Raw genomic sequence first — 18,342 nt, 5'->3', positions numbered from 1 at the left:
CAAGTCACTTTACATGTCTGAGCGTGTTTCCTTACATGTGAAATTTAGATAATACCAGCTTCATTGGGTGGCTGTAAAAATCCATTGAGAGGTCATAGAACATGTAGTACCTGGTACTTGAATAGCTTCTTGGTATTTTATTTTTAGTAGATTTTTTTGTATAAGTGAGTAGTATTGCTTGTTCATAGAACAGATCATCCAAGGCTATTGGAAGGCTGGCCTTACTCTACATAGCAATTATATTTCCATGCCAAATAGGTCTTCTAACTCCTTAATTATTTTGTGACAGTTTATATCTCACTGTTGTTTGCTTAGACCCATGGCCTAAAGCAGTGGTTTTCAAAGTACAGCTTGCCAGTGAAACTGAGTAGGTCAAGACCCACATGTTTTTAAAAGATATTTTTAGAGTAGAACAGAAAATAACAGTTCATTGCACTTAATGTATATATTATATCCTGAAACTCAGCTAAATCCAAATGTTTCAAAAATGTCTTTTTCCTAAAAATGTGTGTATATGTTATAGCCTTTACACTGAATGTCTAAACAAGTTTTAAGAGCTGTAATTTGACTCCTTTAAACAAGTGGTGAGACATCACATCACCGTTGGAGCAGACTGACATCATGTGATGTGTTGCATTAAGAAAGACATAGCTTCATCTATTTCACCTGTGCCGTATCCCTGCCAAAAATGTTTTAAGTATGATCGTGATGAAACAACAAGACATACATCCAAATTGGTGGACATTCTGCAAAAAAATAAACTAGCTTGAATTCTTAGAAAATATTAGTCTAATGAAAGAAACTAAAAAGAGGAGTCAGTATAGGATTAAAGAAAAGTAAAGACACATAGAATAAAATAAAACATGTTTAATCTCTGATTCCTGAATCTGGGAGTAAAAACAGTATAAAGACACTCTTGGTACAATTACTTAATAATTAGGTTGGTGTAGTATCAGTCAGTATTAAAAATTAGATACGTTATTAGGTATATTAGATAATAGTTTTGTGCTGATTAGATTTTAATGTGATCATTGTATTGTAATTTTGTTGGAGAATGTTTTCTTAGGAGATACATACTGTAGTATTTAAGGGTGAAGTATCATAATGACTGTAACTGTCTCTCAGCTCTCCAGAAACAATATATGTACATAGGTAAATATGTATAAATATAATGAGAGAAATAAAGCTTATTTGGCAGAATATTAACAAGTGGTAAATGCAGAAAAAGAGTATATGGTGTTCATTGTATTCTTGCCACTCTCTGCACTTGACATTTTTCAGGATAAAAAGTTGGGGGAAATAAATGCAGACTGTATTTTGGTTAGCCTGTGTTTAGCAGAGGTTTTTAAATCCACCCATGAGCCACTTCTAACTGCATCAAGTGGGTTGGCATGCTGACTACAGTGCCTGTTGCAGGAACTGAATGTGTCTCAGCGCGGTTGGTTAAGGGCAGCACTTTGGAGGAAGAGAAATCTTCGTTCTTATACCAGTTGAAACAAATACCTTGAGCAAGTTGACTCCCCAGAGCTGCAGCTGTTTTTTTTGTCATCTATAAAGTGAGATAATAAAGAAACTCCTTTGTAGGATTGTTGTAAGGATTAAACTACCTGCCATGTAGGAACATGAAGCAGATCCTAGCTGTGATGGTGGTAGTGATGTTGGAAGAGAAGAAGACAGCAACAACAATTATGTTGGTGCCTCTGCAGCTGAGTCAGAAGTTCTTAAAAAGGAGATGACTGAAACCATCGATGGCCTTTTTTCAGAACACAAATGGAGAAGTCCTTCTCCAGGCCCTCTGAATCTCTGGGTTGAGAGATCTCTATCCTCTCTGTCCTCCAAAAGACTACACCACAGTGGGCACTGAGTTACGTGTCTGGTCACCAAGTGTCAGAATGGAAGGGAGAAATTTCCATGTGTGGATTAGGAGAGAAAAGCTAAAGTCAGCATTTTGTGGTTGGAGAAGAAACTAATCAAGTTTTCTTAAATTTTTTTTCTTTCTATAGTTACTACAAGAGAAGACACTGGAGGGCATATGTACAATAAATTTTGAGATACCCTGTCTTATATTCTGATATGTGAGAAACTAGTTATACAGCTGTTTTGTAACCAATAGTCCCAAACCTCTCACATCTGAATGACTATTTCCTGCTATATAGTTGCCTTCAGAAGCCAAATGATTACTTAACTGGACTTCCATTGTTTAACAACTCTTTGCTCTCCTTGAAACTGCCTTCAAAACCAGTTTAGGAATCCCACAAGAAAGCCAAGGTTGTTGATTTGTGTACATCACACTTTGGACTCGTAATGATACTACCCAGCTGATTCACTTCCCATATTCATTAGGCTCATTTCCAGAAATTGTACCCCAAAATAAAGAAAACTATTCCCAAGCATATTCAGAAGAATACATTGAAGGTTCAGAATATAATTGGGCTCTAGAAAAGTTTAGAGTCATCATCGTATCCTTGAAATAAGTATCTGACTTCCCAAAGGTATATCCTGACTTGGGTATGGATGTGTATATGTGAATGTCTCATTTTAAATGACTTATATATGGCCACACCTTATCCAAATACTGCCGTCAACATGAGGACACTGGCTCCTGGGTTAGACTTTCAGGTTGCGTATCAGTGTTTGAGATGTGCATTTCTATAAGGTCTGGCCAAGAACAGTCACATGATGTAATTGAAATTTAAATTTTTTTTTTCATTTCCTTTCTGTTTTTTTTTTTTTTTTTTTTTTTTGGTCTGTGCAGTTCCCAGTGCTGCTCCTCAGAATCTGTCTTTAGAAGTAAGAAATTCAAAGGTAAAGCTTTATATTGCTGTTGTTCATTTTTACTGGTAGCCTGTTAGGCCTCAGGAGGGCTTATAAAGAGGGAGATTCTCTATCAAAACAAGCATAATCAAGCAGAGAAAGAAAGTGACATAGATAATACACTTGCCAGTTTAAAGCTAGACTTAGATGCCAACTTTGGTTTATTCTGTTTAATTTTACTGCCTTTCTCTAATGCCAAAATTACTTTGGCCTTTCTGCAAGTATGCTGCTATTATTACGTAAACCGTGGCATTATAGACCTTCAACATCCAGTACCTTGGTGATGCGGTTTATGATGCTGGAGCCATTTAGTACTGTGAGGTGAACCCAGAGTGAGTCAAAGGCAGACAGACATCTGTCCTATGGTTGCACTGCTGTAGCCAGCTCTCCTGGGCAAGTTCACTGTACCCTGAAGACCACATGTGCCTCTCAGATGCACAGAGCCCCTCCTGGGCTGCATAGACAACTGAGACAGGCAGTCCTTTCAAAAAGTAATCTGAGACTCCTTTTCTTTGAAGAAACAGTCAGCTGATGATTAACAGTCCCCTCGTGGAAAAGTTTTAGATGGAGACCACCTAATTCCACTCTTCTTACCGTAGAGGCAGAAGAGACCCTAACACACCGATTTTCTTCCTCATCCACATGCCTCTGGCCTCGTGCTTTCCTTCAGAAACTTTCCTGAGACTTTTGCCTGGTAGTATCATTCTAGCAAAATAGATCAGGTGCCAGAGTGCACTGCCCACAAACACAATCTCCCCATTCCCTCTTTGAGGGTTTTAAAACTTAAAACTATCTTTGAGTGATTATCAAATAGCTTAGTAATGAAACTCTGAACACTCTGTTGCTTTTGTATTCCTTCTCTTACACAGTGAATTCAGGCTAATAATACCTAAAACAGGACCGAGATTTGATACATTGTCTTTCCCTATAATCTTGCATTTCCTAGAGTATTGTGATTCACTGGCAGCCACCTCCTCCAGCTGCACAAAATGGACAGATTACTGGCTACAAGGTTCGCTACCGAAAGGCTTCCCGAAAGAGTGATGTCACTGAGACCTTGGTGTCTGGGACACAGCTGTCACAGCTGATTGAAGGTAAGCTGCTCTGCATGTAGGCAAAAGCTCAAAGATAGTGTCTCTCTCAAACTTTGAATTAACACTAGTCTAATGACTGCTCTAGGCTGTTGACTTACACCAATCAAAAATGGTTTAAAAGAATGTGTAATAGTTCAGTCAACTTCTGACCTGATAAAAATTGTAAAATACACTCTTACAGGTTTTGCCTGTTCTGTGGTGAAAATATTTTAATGTATTATCCATGTAAACAAAGCTACATAAGCAGAGTCTTACTCAGTCTGGGTGGTAGCAGAGGCCTACAAAATGATTTCTTCTAACACTGATACCACTTGGGTATCTGTGACCTGAAACATTTGTCAGTGGCCACAGCCATGCAAAGTGAATGTTTGTCTTCAAGGGTACCTTTCAGTTTTCTCATTTCCTCGCTTGAACCCCGCACCTCTAAGCTGCAGCAGATAAAGACGACTGAAGGAGTGTTGCTGAGAAATCTTACCAAAGGAGCATTACTGCAAAACTGGTCATTTATGTTTTTAAAAGTCAGTCTGATTATACTGCAGACCCAGATGAATAACATTTCCCAAAGATGAGGCTTTTATTTCGAATATTTAATAGTAGGTACTTATTATATACCAGGGCACGGTTCTTGTTTCTAATAAAAATAGATACAGTCCTTGCCCCTGAGGAGACTATTCATTTTCTCTATGAAACATTTGATGTATAAGCAAAATACCACTTTCTTAATAAAAATAGCCTTTTGTTTATCAAGAAAATTCTTGGATTTAAAATTTAAATTTAGATTCATTCGTTCATTTAATAGACTTTATTGAACTTTTATATAATGATGAGCAAAAGGTGTATCTGCACTTAGTCTCTCAGTTGCGTCTGATTCTTTGCGGCCCCATGGACTGCAGCCTGTGAGGCTCCTCTGCCCATGGAATTTTCCAGGGAAGAGTACTGGAGTAGGGTGCCATTTCCCACTCCAAGGGATCTTCCCAACCCAGAGATCGAACCTGAGAAGGTTGTTATTCTCTTGAGCATTAACTTGAAGCTGATAAGGGGAATAGTATGGGTTCCCAAGATCTTGTATTGAACAACAAATTGCAGGATTTTTAAGGTTTAGCCAGTAATTGGTGTTTCTTCTTTTTGTACTACTTACAGCACTTAACACATTCTGCCATACCTTTATAATATGAATCGAGTGCCTTGGTTTGAGCCTGCGAGCTTTGTAGGTCATCTTGAGGGAGAGGAGTTCACCCTCTGTACTTCCTCTCACTTCACCTGCTCGTGTGCACTCTCTCCCACTTGCCCTCACTCTTACATTCCAATTCCCCGGAGAGGGAGTGATAACCTGATGGGGTGAATTCTTCTAGAGCCTCAACTGAGCCGTGTTTGCTAGTAGTGCAGACTGTTGTCCGTTGTCTGTTGCTAGTTACCAGTGCCTGTGTGGCCCACTCTGGCACTTTCTGTTCAGTGTGTGCAGGGAGGAGAGAGGGGTAAACTGACCAGGGCCCAGCTGTTCTGTTTCTCTTCCTGTCTTCCTGCTCCTTGCTTGTGGACCAACACCAGTCAGGATGGGCATACAGAGAACAGGCCACCTCTCCTCTCACACCATGTGACCGAATTAGCTGAGCCAGGGCTCGTCCTGCATCCTGGCCAACCTCTCTCGCAGGAGCTCTCTCTTAGGAATTTTTGTACTAGTTTCTGGCCAATGATCCTGTTATTTGAAAAATGGGAGGTGTAGGATAATTTTTCATAACCTTTATAAGACCTTTCACAATATCTGGTATCAAAGTGCACTAAAAAATGTATCAGTGTGAACTGTACACTCAAAAATGGCTTAGATGATAAATTTTATGTTATATGTATTTTAACACAAAAAGAAAAAAATTGTTACCCCACTTTGTAGACTTTCACATGTAGGTCTTTGTTACCTTTGATGCATCCTTACATCATGTACCTCATTAGGTAACAGTAAATATGAAAGCTTGCATAGTAAAAAGGCTTTATTCCTCTTTTACTTATTGTATATACTTATGAGCAAGTAGGTTGTTGAGAAATAGATTTCTAGACCATATTTGATGCTTAAAATGTTTCTTTTATGGTTATGGGGTGACCCAGAGAACAGAGGTAACGTGGTAGGAGTTACACCTCTGCATTATTTTCTGGTCTTTGGTGTCTTCTGAGACCAGCTGACTTTGTTCCTTTGTTGTAACTCTTTCATTCCTTTGGGCTGTTTTTGGTCTTAGCCTCCTTAGTAACAAAATTAAGTGAAAAAGTGAAAGTATTAGTCGCTCAGTCGTGTGAGACTCTTTGTGACCCCATGGACTGTAGCCCGCCAAGCTCCTCTGTCCATGGAATTCTCCAGGCAAGAAGGGGATCTTCCCGACCCAGGGATAAACCCAGATCTCCTGGATTGCAGGCAGATTCTTTACTGTCTGATCCACCAAGAAGCCCATTTTGCCATGCTCTCCTCCAGGGGATCTTCCCAACCTGGGATGGAGCTCTCATTGGCTGGCAGGTTGTTGACCACTAGCACTGCCTGGAAAGCCCTCATTTCTAAGGTGCCTTCAAGCTCTTTTAAAAGATCTAAAGTCTCCTGGGAGCTTTATTTATTTTGTTTTGCTCTTGGCTTGTTGGGCTTCCTATCTAGAGATAGGAGCTCCTCTGTGCTGTATTTATGTATTGCTTGTTCTGAATTAACTTTAACTGAAATGTTATCAGGAAGTGGTGGTGGTGGTGGTGGTGGTGGTGGTAGTTTAGTCACTAAGTCATGTCTGACTCTTGTGACCCCATGGACTGTCCCTGGGATTTTCCAGGAAAGAATACTGGAGTGGGTAGCCGCTTCCTTTTCCAGGAAAGAATACTGGAGTGGGTAGCCGTTCCCTTCTCCAGGGGGTCTTCCTGACCCAGGGATTGACCTTGGGTCTCCTGCATAGCAGGCAGGTTCTTCACCAACTGAGCCACCAGGGTAGCTTTGTACTAAGATGGTGAGTGAGATACTTGCTTTAATGGGAGATTTTAATCTTTTGTTTTTCCAAAGCTCTTGTTTCATCCCCTTTTTAAAAATTGTTTGCATCACAGGTCTTGATCGGGGAACTGAATATAATTTCCGAGTGGCTGCTCTAACAGTCAATGGTACAGGCCCAGCTACTGACTGGCTGTCAGCTGAAACTTTTGAAAGTGACTTAGATGGTAAGAGCAACAATCAGCAGGATTGGAACAATCTGGGTACTAACTGAAGTCGGATGAGTCAAACTATAAAGGCATAGATTTTGGGGTGTATGTGGCTAAAATCTGTAAATTTTAGTGGATTTTACTGCTGTCATCCCTGTAATACAGCAAGTCTCCTGAAATGTTGTTTATAGTGGCCTTTTGAGAACTCTCCCTGTAAGTAGAAACTGAACAAGTGAAAATGTGCAGGTGCTTTAAGTCTGGCTATTTTACCAAGGCCATTACGTAGGTGGATGATCTAAAATTTAAGGCTGCACCCTATAGACTGGCCTTTGTTTTAGTTACAGTTTCCCTTTTCCCTTAGTCCTAGAAACCTCGCCCTTTTTCTCACCAGTTTATTCAGTGACTCCATATGAGTATGTGTATGTTGCTTTTATCAGAGACAAGTGCTGCACTTAAAAGGCAAAAGACCTGGGTATTTAATGTAATTCTTTGTTTACTGATTTTTAAATAGAGGTAGGAATTTATGCCTTGAGATAATATGTGTGAACGATACTGCAAATTGCTACCTTTTAAAGCCTCTTAGTCTCCCACCATTTAAATCAATTTGTGGTTCTAAGTTTCATATTTTCTGACTTACCACATTAGTTTGGGGAGTAAATAACTGATATCATCACCGTCATGTGAAACGTGATCATCTGTTGACAGCAGGCTTCTATTTAGTGTGCTGTGCCTTTCTCATTCCACCTGGTAGAGTGTGGTAATCAGCTGTGGGACTGAGAGGAGTGGGCAGCAGTTGAAAGACAGTTTATTTTTCTCCATTGGGAAGGCTCTTGGACCTCGTTGTCTTTCCTTCCAAGTTATAATAATAACTACAGTGTTCAGGTTGTTTGAGTTAGGCTGCAGCTAAACTGCAGCCATACTTCACTATACATACAGATTCTCTGAAAATTCTTGGCCATAATGGAAAAAAAACTTAGCCCCAGGTAATTTGGCAGAAGCCTAAACACCTTGCCCCAAGGACAATGAAATATTACAAAGGAAGGTGGATCTGAATCTCATCTTGTTCTTCTCTCCTTCCCAGAAACTCGTGTTCCAGAAGTGCCTAGTTCTCTTCACGTCCGCCCACTGGTCACTAGCATCGTAGTAAGCTGGACGCCTCCAGAGAATCAAAACATTGTGGTCAGAGGTTATGCCATTGGTTATGGCATTGGCAGCCCTCATGCCCAGACCATAAAAGTAGACTATAAACAACGCTATTACACCATCGAAAATCTGGGTATGTATGCTAAGTAAAGGAAGTAACTGCATGTGTGATTTGTTTCTAACTTTTTATTGTATATTTTATTTTTATAGAAAGCTTTCAAAAATAGTACAATTTTTATTCTTCACCCAGGTTCCCCAGAGGTTAAGATTTTATCATACATGCTTTATCTGCTGTGTACCCAGTGTGTGTGCTTAGTCGTGTCTGAATCTTTGCAACCCCATGGACTGTAGCCCACTGTAGCTCCTCTGTCCATGGGGTTTTCCAGGAAAGAATACTGGAGTGGGTTGCCATTTCCTTCTCCAGAGGATCTTCCTGACCCTGGAATTGAACCCATGTCTCCTGCCTTGCAGGCATACTCTTTACCACTGAGCCACTGGGGAAATGCGTTTTATCTGCTATATGTACCTGGTTTTGTTTTTTTTCTCTGGGAGCCATTTGAGAGTAATGATGCCCCTCCACCCACTAATGCTTTAATGTCCCTTTCCTTAAAATGAGGGCATTTTCTAATATAATCACAGTGCAGTTATCAAAATCAGCAAATTAACTGTGAGACAGTATCTACAGACTTCATTTATATTTTGCTAGTTGTCTCATCAATGTCTTTTGTAATGAAAGAAAAACACTGTTTTCTGGTGCATGATCACATGTATTTAGTTAGTGTGTTACATTAGTTTTCTTTCATATAGAACAGTTCCTTGATTTTCTCTTTTATGACTATGACATTTTTGAAAAGTACATTTATGCTTTATAGAATGACCCTTAATTTAGGCCTATGTACTATTTCATCATTATATTCAGCTTACACATTTTTGGAAGGAATAGCACAGATGTGTGTATTCTTGACAGCACACCATATCAGGAGGCAGATGAGAGCCTAATGCTAGTGACATTAACTTTAACCACTTGGTTAAAATGATATCTTCAACATTTCTCCTCTATAAAGTTATTATTTTTTTCCTTCATAGCTAAAAAGTACCTTGTAGGGAAATGCCTTGAGTCTTTGTAAATATCTGGTTTCTTGTCAAACTTTTACTCAGTAATTTTATCATCTTCAGTATCATTATTATGGTGTTTCTCAGGTGGTGATTTTCTAATTCCATTATTTCTTCTGCATTTATTAGCATTCTTTGATAAAAGAAGAGCTTTGCTCCTCTTCCATATTGAAGGAATAGCCAATGGGAATCTCCCTATAACTAGTTTCTCTGTCCGTTTGACATCTCCTGTCTTTCTTTGAGCACTTTCTTCCTTTTTGATTTAGTAAGATGTTTCAGGCTTATCTGGTATTTTCCTAGCTTTTGCCCTTGAATCAGCCATTGCTCCTTGTTTCTTTTATAGAAAATGATATTTGGAAACCAGTATTTGAGCACTATTCATGCTCATTGTTACTGAGGTAGAAATCCTGAGAAATCTATTAAAAACGCTACTAAAACTATAACTGAGTTTAAAAGGGCACAAGGTATAAAGTCAATATGCAGAAAGAGTTGTATTTCTACATACTAACAGTAAGCTATTTATATGTGTGTGTGTGCGTGTATAGAAAATCTGTACACTGAAGAGTGGAAAATGATTGCTGAGAAAAATTAAGACTTAAATGGAGATACCATGTCTATGGATTCGAGGACAGTATATATTATAATGACAGTCCTCTCTAATGCAATCTCAAGTAAAATCCCAGTAGACTTTTTTCGTGGACATTCATAAACTTATTTTAAAGTTTACATGAAAAAAGTGAAGGAGCAGACATTTTTTAAAAAAAGAATAAAGTTAGCTTTGCGCAGTGGCAGTATCGTAGCCAATGAGGTTTATCCGAGGCGCGATTATTGCTAATTGAAAAAAAAAAAAGAAGAATAAAGTTTAGAAGACCCATACTATGTGATTTCAGAACGTATTATAAAGCTGCAGTAACTGAGACACTGTGGTAGTGTTGGTGTAAAGGTTAGGTGCTAGAGATCAATGGAACAGAATAGAGTTCAGAAATAGGTATATGCTCAATTGATCTTTGACAAAAACACTGAGATAATTCAGTGGAAAAGAAGATAGTCTTTTCAACAAAAGGTGAGTGAATAATTGGATAACTCTGTGAGAAGGAAAAGGAACCTTCATTGACCCTTATACCATACACAAAAACAGACCTAAATAAATAAACGTTGAAGCAAAGTGTGTTCAGAGGAGGAGGTGGTGGTAAGGCACCCTAGAGCAGTCAGGGAAGAAGCTTGGCTTGGCCTTGAAAGAGTGAGAATAGTGATTGGAAACGAGCTGAGAGGAGCATTCGTGTGCTAAAGGCAGTAGACGTAGTTTAGTAGTGAAGAAATTCACATTGAGAAGCAGCAAAAAAATTGACTGGCATAAAGTAAAAAACTTCTAGTTGTTGTTATTCAGTCGCTTGGTTGTGTCTGACTCTTTGCAACCCCATGGACCGCAGCACACCAGGCTTCCCTGTCCTTCACCATCTCCCAGAGCTTGCTCAAACTCATGTGCATTGAGTCGGGATGCTGTCCAATCATCTTGTCATCTGTCATCCCCTTCTCCTCCTGCCCTCAATCTTTCCCAGCATTAGGGTCTTTTCAGATGAGTCAGTTCTTTGCATCAGGTGGCCAACATATTGGAGCTTCAGCTTCAGCATCAGTCCTTCCAATGAATATTCAGGACTGATTTCCTTTAGGATTGGCTGATTTGATCTCCTTGCTGTCCAAGGCACTCTCAAGAGTCTTCTCCAGCACCACAGTTCGAAAGCATCAGTTCTTTAGCGCTCTGCCTTCTTTATGGTCCAACTCTCACATCCACACATGACAGCTGGTAAAACCATAGCTTTGACTATACAGACCTTTGTCAGCAAAGTTATATTTCTGTTTTTAATATGCTGTCTAGTAGAATAACAAAAAATTCTATGTGACTTTGGGGTACACAGGGATCTCAGGATGCAAAGAAGTACAAATTTTAAAAATGAAAAGTAAATAAATTGGGCTTCATCAAAATTTAAAACTTCTACTTGGAAAGATACCAGTGAGATGAAAGGTAAACCACAGACCAGGAGAAAACACTCATCATTCAAGTGTCTGACAAAGAATTTGAATCTGGAATATGTTCTAAAAAAATATTTTTTAAACAGAAGATAAGAGTCCAATAAAAAAGTAGGAAAAAGATTTGGATGGACAGTATACCAAAGAAGATGATATATGAGTAGAAGTAAGCACATGAAAAAATTCTCAACTCCATTAATTATCAGAGAAATGCAGATAAAGCCACAGTGAAATATCACTACACAACCTCTAAAATTGCTAAAATTTAATAGACCAGATATCAGCAAGGATGCAGAACTGGAACTCATACTAGTTGGTGGGCACATCTGATGGCACAACTACTCTAGAAAACAGATGGGGGGTTTCTGAAAAAGTTGACTATACAATCTAACATTCCCACTCATAGTTCCTTAACCGAGAGAAAGAAAGATGTGTATCTTCCCAAAGATTTCTACACAGATGTTCATAATTGACGTATAATAATCTAAAGGGGTAAACAAGTTAAGTGATGAATTGTACTATATCCATACAACAGAATACTGGTCAGCAATTAAAAGAAATAGGTTACAGGTACACTCAGTGACATAACAAATCTCACAAACATTATGCAGAGCAAAAGAAGCAAAACACAAGAGAATACATACTGTGCTAATACAGTTTTATGAAACTGCAGAATGCGTGGCCCTTATAGTGACACAGCAAGATGAGTGGTTGGCTAGAAAGCGAGGAGGTGGAATTGACTGCAGTTGACTGGCAGTAGGAGAACTCTTCAGAGTGTTGGGAATATGTGCTGTGGTCATGATTTGTTTTTGTTTAGTGCTAAGTAGTAGACTCTTACACAGGTGTATGTATTTGTCAAAGCTAAAAAGCTACATTTAAATGGGTATATTGTATTGTATATAAATTATTCCTCAAAGGTGAGTTACAAAGCCAACATTTTGAGAAACAGTAATATTTTATAATAGAAAATGAATTGACTTAGATAGGCATATTTTTCCAAATTAGATATCATTATTAAGATCTTTCTTTGAAAGACTTGCCTTTTAATTTAGAATCTTCCCTGACCAACCTTTTTTGTTCAAATTTATTTGTAAATGTCTTTCCTAAAGACAATTTTAAGTGTCTAATAAAGTACTTAGGGTTTCCCTTGTGACTTAGACAGTAAAGAATCCACTTGCAATGTGGGAGACCTGAATTGATCCCTGGGTTGGGAAGATCCCCTGGAGAAGGAACTGGCTACCCACTCCAGTGTTCCTACTGGGAGAATCCCCATGAACAGAGGAGTCTGGTGGGCTACAGTCCATGGGGTCACAAAGAGTTGGACACAGCTGAGCGACTAAGCACAAGAACAAGCAATAAATTCCTTAGGGTCATCTTTTCTGGTAGAAGATAACCAGCAATTTAATGCTTTGGTCAAAAACAGAGCGGCCTTTTTCTTTTTCCTTTCAAGAAGAAACAGCACAGCTAACCTGGAAAGTGTTCCCCGCATGAACAGTCTTATAAGGCAGTAGTAGGAGAGCAAAGGAACAGGCTAAAGGATAAAAATACTTCTGTGGTCACCCACTCTTACTGTTTCCTTTACAGATCTACTGAAATGAAAATCTTCTTTCAGTCTAGCAGGAGAAGAAAAGTAAAACAGGAGACAGTGAGAAGCGTTGAAGTGAAGTGTGTTCAGAGGAGGAGGAGGTGGTAAGGCACCCTAGAGCAGTCAGGGAAGAAGCCTGGCTTGTCCTTGAAAGAGTGAGAATAGTGATTGGAAACAAGAGCTGAGAGGAGCACTCGTGTGCTGAAGGCAGTAGACGTAGTTTAGTAGTGAAGAAATCCACATTGAGAAGCAGCCAAAAAATTGACTGGCATAAAGTAAAATAAGCTTGCTGTATTTATCAGATAGATTTAAGATACATAAACGTTGAACAAAAGGAAAGTCAGTGGAGTGGAGAAATACACATAGGAATTCATTTATTAATCAAACTAGAGCTCTCTCCTGAGCTTCAAATCTATATAAACATCTGCTTGCTGGGTATCTGTACTGGAATATCATAAATCATGATAGAATATCTTATAGTCTATCATAATTTAATCAAAATCACAGTTAATATCTTCTGCAAACTTTCACTCAATCAGCAAATATCCCAGACACTGTGCTAGAAATAGAGCACAATAGAAATAGAGAATCGAGCAGATGTGATCCCAGTGATTAGAGATAGTATAATTTTTAAATAATTTAAATTGTTTAGAATGCCGAGGAGGAGAAATGAGGTGCTACAGGCTATGTATTTGGAGAGGTAGTCCAGTCTGGGACGGCCCCTTTCAGATGCGCAGGCAGTGTCTGAGTGAGTGAGAGTGTTGTGTGTCCGCAGCATAGGGGCAGCTGCACAGGTTATAGCTCTGCAGTAGGAGAGCGCACACCGCTCAGTGAACTGAGAGGTGGCCAGGAAAGAGCGAGCACAGGGAACGAGGCAGAGTGGTGGGCGGCAGCAAGGCTTGGTCACTTACCTAGGGAAGGAGGGGGAGAGAGGTCTTAACCACTCCCAGGTTTCTGACTTGAACAACAGCGTGCATAGTCATGCCATTTATGAACTCGAGGGAAAACTGGAGCAGATCTGAAGGGGCAGAGGAAAGGGAGAGAAAGAGAGATTTGAGACATCCAAGAGATGGAGGTGCCCAACAGACAGTTGAACGGGTCTGGTGCTCAGAAGAAAAGTCGGGACTAATTTGCATTGGATCACACATGTATGCTAATCCAACCAAGGAAATGAATGGAAGCACATTGGGAGAGAGTGAAGAGTAGGACTAGAAGGGGGCCTACAGTCTGGAAATACACAAGTCTGGAAAATGTGTATTGTGAGTCTTCTGTCCCCAGTCTCAATGAATGGCATCACCTTCTACCATGTTGCCCAAATCAGCACCTTTTCCTAACAGTCAAGTACTAAGTCTTATATATTCCATTTGTTGTCAGTTCTTTCTCACACTGGAAGACCAGCTGCCTTTATATATTGCTCAGTGGTATCTGGAAAATGGGCCACCAAGCAGCTTTTGAAGAAATGAAGGCCGCTTGAGGTGTGGCCACCTTGAAAAAATGCCCAGCTTTACGAGAAGTGAGTGGTGTGGGTCAGCTCCCCACCCTACAATACTTCAGTGGAACCCCAGTCTTCATTCTGAAACTAGACTCTTAAAGTACCTGTACTAAACCTTCCCTGGGTCAAGAATGTGATAAAGCGGACTCTTCCTGATTCGCCTTAGACAATAGGAGGATGAATGCTATTCCAACCATATAATACCCCTCTTTTTCACCAAATCTAACTAGCAGCATTTTACATGATCACCTTCTTAGCCTGTTGAAATCCTGGACCATGTCTTCTCCAACCAAGAAGTCTGCATGAAAGCTAGATGAGGTTGGCATCCCAGAGAGTTAAGGACCTTCAGCGGTTAACTGGGTTAACAGTTTCTCTCCTACTTCTCTAGCTTGGCTGTTCCAATCACTGCCTCCTCCTGAGAAGGAACAGGGTTTGTTTAAGTCCAAGCTGGACCTGTGGGCTTCCAACACATGGAAATCCTATTTATTCTTTTTAATCCAAACTCTTCACTATATAGTAATATCACTAAACCACTGATGAGTTGAAGCCAAGAGAAGATTCAGAAACAGTCTGCCTTGCTCCGGGGACTACAGGAAGTTGATCCCAGCCAGTTTTTCTATACTCTGTATGCTCCCATCTCCATTCCTCCCCACCCCTCAGAATAATCCCACATAAGAAAATTTTAAAGTATGACCTGGCTTTTATTGGAGACTTCCCTGGTGGCTCAGACAGAAGCATCTGCCTACAATACAGGAGACCTGGGTTTGATCCCTGGGTTGGGAAGACCCCCTGGAGAAGGAAATGGCAACCCACTCCAGTATTCTTGCCTGGAAAATCCCATGGACAGAGGAGCCTGGCAGGCTGCATACAGTCCATGGGGTCTCAAAGAGTCGGACACGACTGAGCAACTTCACTTGATCTGACTTGGCTTTTATTACAATGAAGATTATACACAATCATCTATGAATTTTAAAAATTCTATAGTGAGAGTTTTTTACGTGTTTCCACTTGTTTCTTTCCTTCAGATCCCAGCTCTCACTATGTGATTACCCTGAAAGCGTTTAACAACGTAGGTGAAGGTATCCCCTTGTACGAGAGTGCTGTGACCAGACCTCACACAGGTAAGGTATCCTGTCCATCTCTGGCTGTCCGCATATTTTCTGGCAGCTTAAGTAGAATGTTAGCATGAGGCCTGCCCCATGGGTATCAGTGGAAGGAAAAGGATATGGCAGTTTAGGGTCAGGCCTCATAGGAGGGTAAATGGGCTTTCAACATGGAAAGTTCTGTTAAATCCTGCTTTGCTTTTTAGAAAATATTAATCCTGTCATGTAAACACATCTATGTAAATGTATAGCACATGTTTTTAATATGTTGGGATCTAGAAAGCATAGTCATGAGAGAATTAAAAGTGACTTTTCATCTTTTGGTCATGTGAGTTATAACTAAAAGGAGAAAAAAGTTAAAGGATCTCCATATCTCTGAGAAAATATATAGATTATTGATGGAATAAATGTGTTAGATTGATAAATGCAACATTTTCTTTATTAGTACTTGAATTAGTTGGGAAAGTATTTTTCTATGTGCTTAAAGTTTTATTTATATAGAGTATAAAGCTATATGTACCATCCATTTGATAAACTGTAAATTTATTACAAAAGAGACCAAATATTTATTCCTTTTCTTTGTAATTTATCTATTAAAATATCTTTAAAAGAATAAAATTTCTCTAGATACGTAAAACATGATTTAGATCTAGATCTGAATGAGAAAATTTACTGAAGTGAATATATTAGAATTGTAAATTTTTCTAAATAATACTGGAAATCAAAGAATTTATCACTTTCAGTAATACTCTTTTGTTTCTCAAAACAAAAAACTCTGTATTGCCTGCTATGTAATCTGGATACTTTGCTTACAGTATGGATTTGGCATTATTTGTTTGCAAAAGATAATCTCTGTCCCCCATTTTTATGCTTTTACTTAACAAGATCAATACCATTACTGCATATTTAATAGTTCTGTCCTGTCTTCTGCTCCTGTGTGCTTACAATTTATAAGTTCTTTTAAAAATAGCTTTGGTATGTCAGAAAAGAAAAAACAAGATGAAAGAGAATATTTAAATAAAGGGTTTGCTACTTTCTTAAATCAGTCTGTAAGAGGGAAAAAACAAATTTGGAATTATTTTCTCTTATGTGACTTAAAAATATAGCGTGGCTAGAAATATGCAAGAGGAAATGTTCATAAGTCATGTTACCTAGCTGTCTTTTCTAAGAGTTGTTACAATAAGAAGAAAATCTCGCAGTCTTAATGATTTTCGCACCTGAAGGTGCATTTTCTTTAGCTAATTGGTATGTGTCCTGATCTTTGAACAAAGCCCTTGATTATAATGTGTGCTGTTCTTCTGTTATTTTTAGTCTCCATTGTGTAGGAAATACACAAATGGAGATTATTGCTTTAGCTTGGCAGTTATTCGTAAATACGGCCCCTGCCGGCTCAGATTTTAGGTTATAGGAAGGACTAGTCACCATAGCTAAATGGGATACCCATTTTAAAACCTTCACATAAAATAAACCAGTGTGTATGTACTTAAGTAACTGACCTAGAGCTGGGAAAGCCCAAATGGATGCTTCCGTATTGCCCTGTGTCATGGTGCCTTTGGGCTCATTCTGGCCTTTGTTTTGATGGTGCTACTTAGAGAATATGTCTATTGCATATGGTTCAGGACAGCACATGAGTATAGACTTTTCCTTCTATCAAAAAGCGCTCTGATTTCTTAAGTTCAAAAAGGCTGTGTCACTTAAATCCTTGATAGCTGGGGCATTTCCCATAACTGATTGGGATTAACCAGTGGGTTCTCTCCGTCTACTGGAAAAAATATAAAATACTCCCATGTGTTGTCAGCTTACCTTTCCTTCTTGAAGAGTAATGCCCTTGAGTTCCCTTTGCTTTACTTGAATGTAAGCCGTGTTGTGGTACTGCTTTTAGACCCTGGACATCAGCAGATCTGAATTAGACCCTGTGTGGGTTTCAGATACACCCAGTTCCAAGACCAGGCTAAGTTTCCACTGGCTGATATTCCGATTCAGATTTTAGAGGAAAGGCCCTTACATGTCCAGTGTGATAAGCAACATCCCCAAAATTCAACCACATTCACTGAAATACCAAAATAGATCATGAGCTTTGTGTTACTTATTTAGGAAAAATACCCTTGATTTTAAAAGCAGTTTTCATCTTAAGACAAAGAAAAGTCAGGTTTGAATGATGTGTGCTGTGCTTATTCACTCGGTCGTGTCCGACTCTTTGCGACCCTGTGGACTGTAGCCCGCCAGGCTCCTTTGTCAGTGGGAATTCTCCAGGCAAGCATACTGGAGTGGGTTGTCATGCCCTCCTCCAGGGGATCCTCCCAACCCAGGGGTCGAACCCAGGTCTCCCACATTGCAGGTGGATTCTTTACCATCTGAGCCACTGGGGAACACTGGATTACCAACAAAGGAGCCTGGTGGCCTGCAGTCCACGGGGTCGCTAAGACTCAGACACAACTGAGCGACTTCAGTTTCACTTTTCACTTTCATGCACTGGAGAAGGAAATGGCAACCCACTCCAGTGTTCTTGCCTGGAGAATCCCAGGGATGGGGGAGCCTGGTGGGCTGCCGTCTATGGGGTCACACAGAGTCAGACACGACAGAAGTGACTTAGCAGCAGCAGCATTCAATATACAGGCAGTTTACAGTAGTAGAAAATAGTTAATTACTATTTCTCTAGGTGGTTTCCTGCAAGTGTTTCCTGAAAGAACACAAGTGGAAATATTATTTTAAATGAATGACGGTTATATATTAACTCTGGATTCTCTTTCTCTTTCTCCATTTCTCACCTTTCATTCCATTATATTACCCTGCATTTCCCTCTTATTTTTGTTT

At 39.5% G+C, this 18,342-nt stretch overlaps 1 protein-coding gene across 8 annotated transcripts in view; it reads left to right on the top strand.

The window, feature by feature from the left end:
- The window catches only part of NEO1 (neogenin 1), a 234,435-nt gene that overhangs the window by 181,720 nt on the left and 34,373 nt on the right, over positions 1-18,342 (top strand). For all 8 annotated transcript variants that reach the window (XM_018054673.1, XM_018054667.1, XM_018054669.1 and 5 more), the window contains exons 12-16: positions 2,756-2,805; positions 3,761-3,908; positions 6,972-7,082; positions 8,146-8,340; positions 15,451-15,546. In XM_018054673.1, the coding sequence (XP_017910162.1) occupies positions 2,756-2,805; positions 3,761-3,908; positions 6,972-7,082; positions 8,146-8,340; positions 15,451-15,546 (600 nt within the window). The remainder of the gene's footprint in view (positions 1-2,755; positions 2,806-3,760; positions 3,909-6,971; positions 7,083-8,145; positions 8,341-15,450; positions 15,547-18,342) is intronic.

Source organism: Capra hircus, chromosome 10, assembly GCF_001704415.2.
Source record: "Capra hircus breed San Clemente chromosome 10, ASM170441v1, whole genome shotgun sequence".
Classification (NCBI taxonomy): Eukaryota; Metazoa; Chordata; class Mammalia; order Artiodactyla; family Bovidae; genus Capra; species Capra hircus.
Note: the sequence above shows the minus strand (reverse complement) of the source record. Positions and strands in the feature narration are given on the sequence as shown.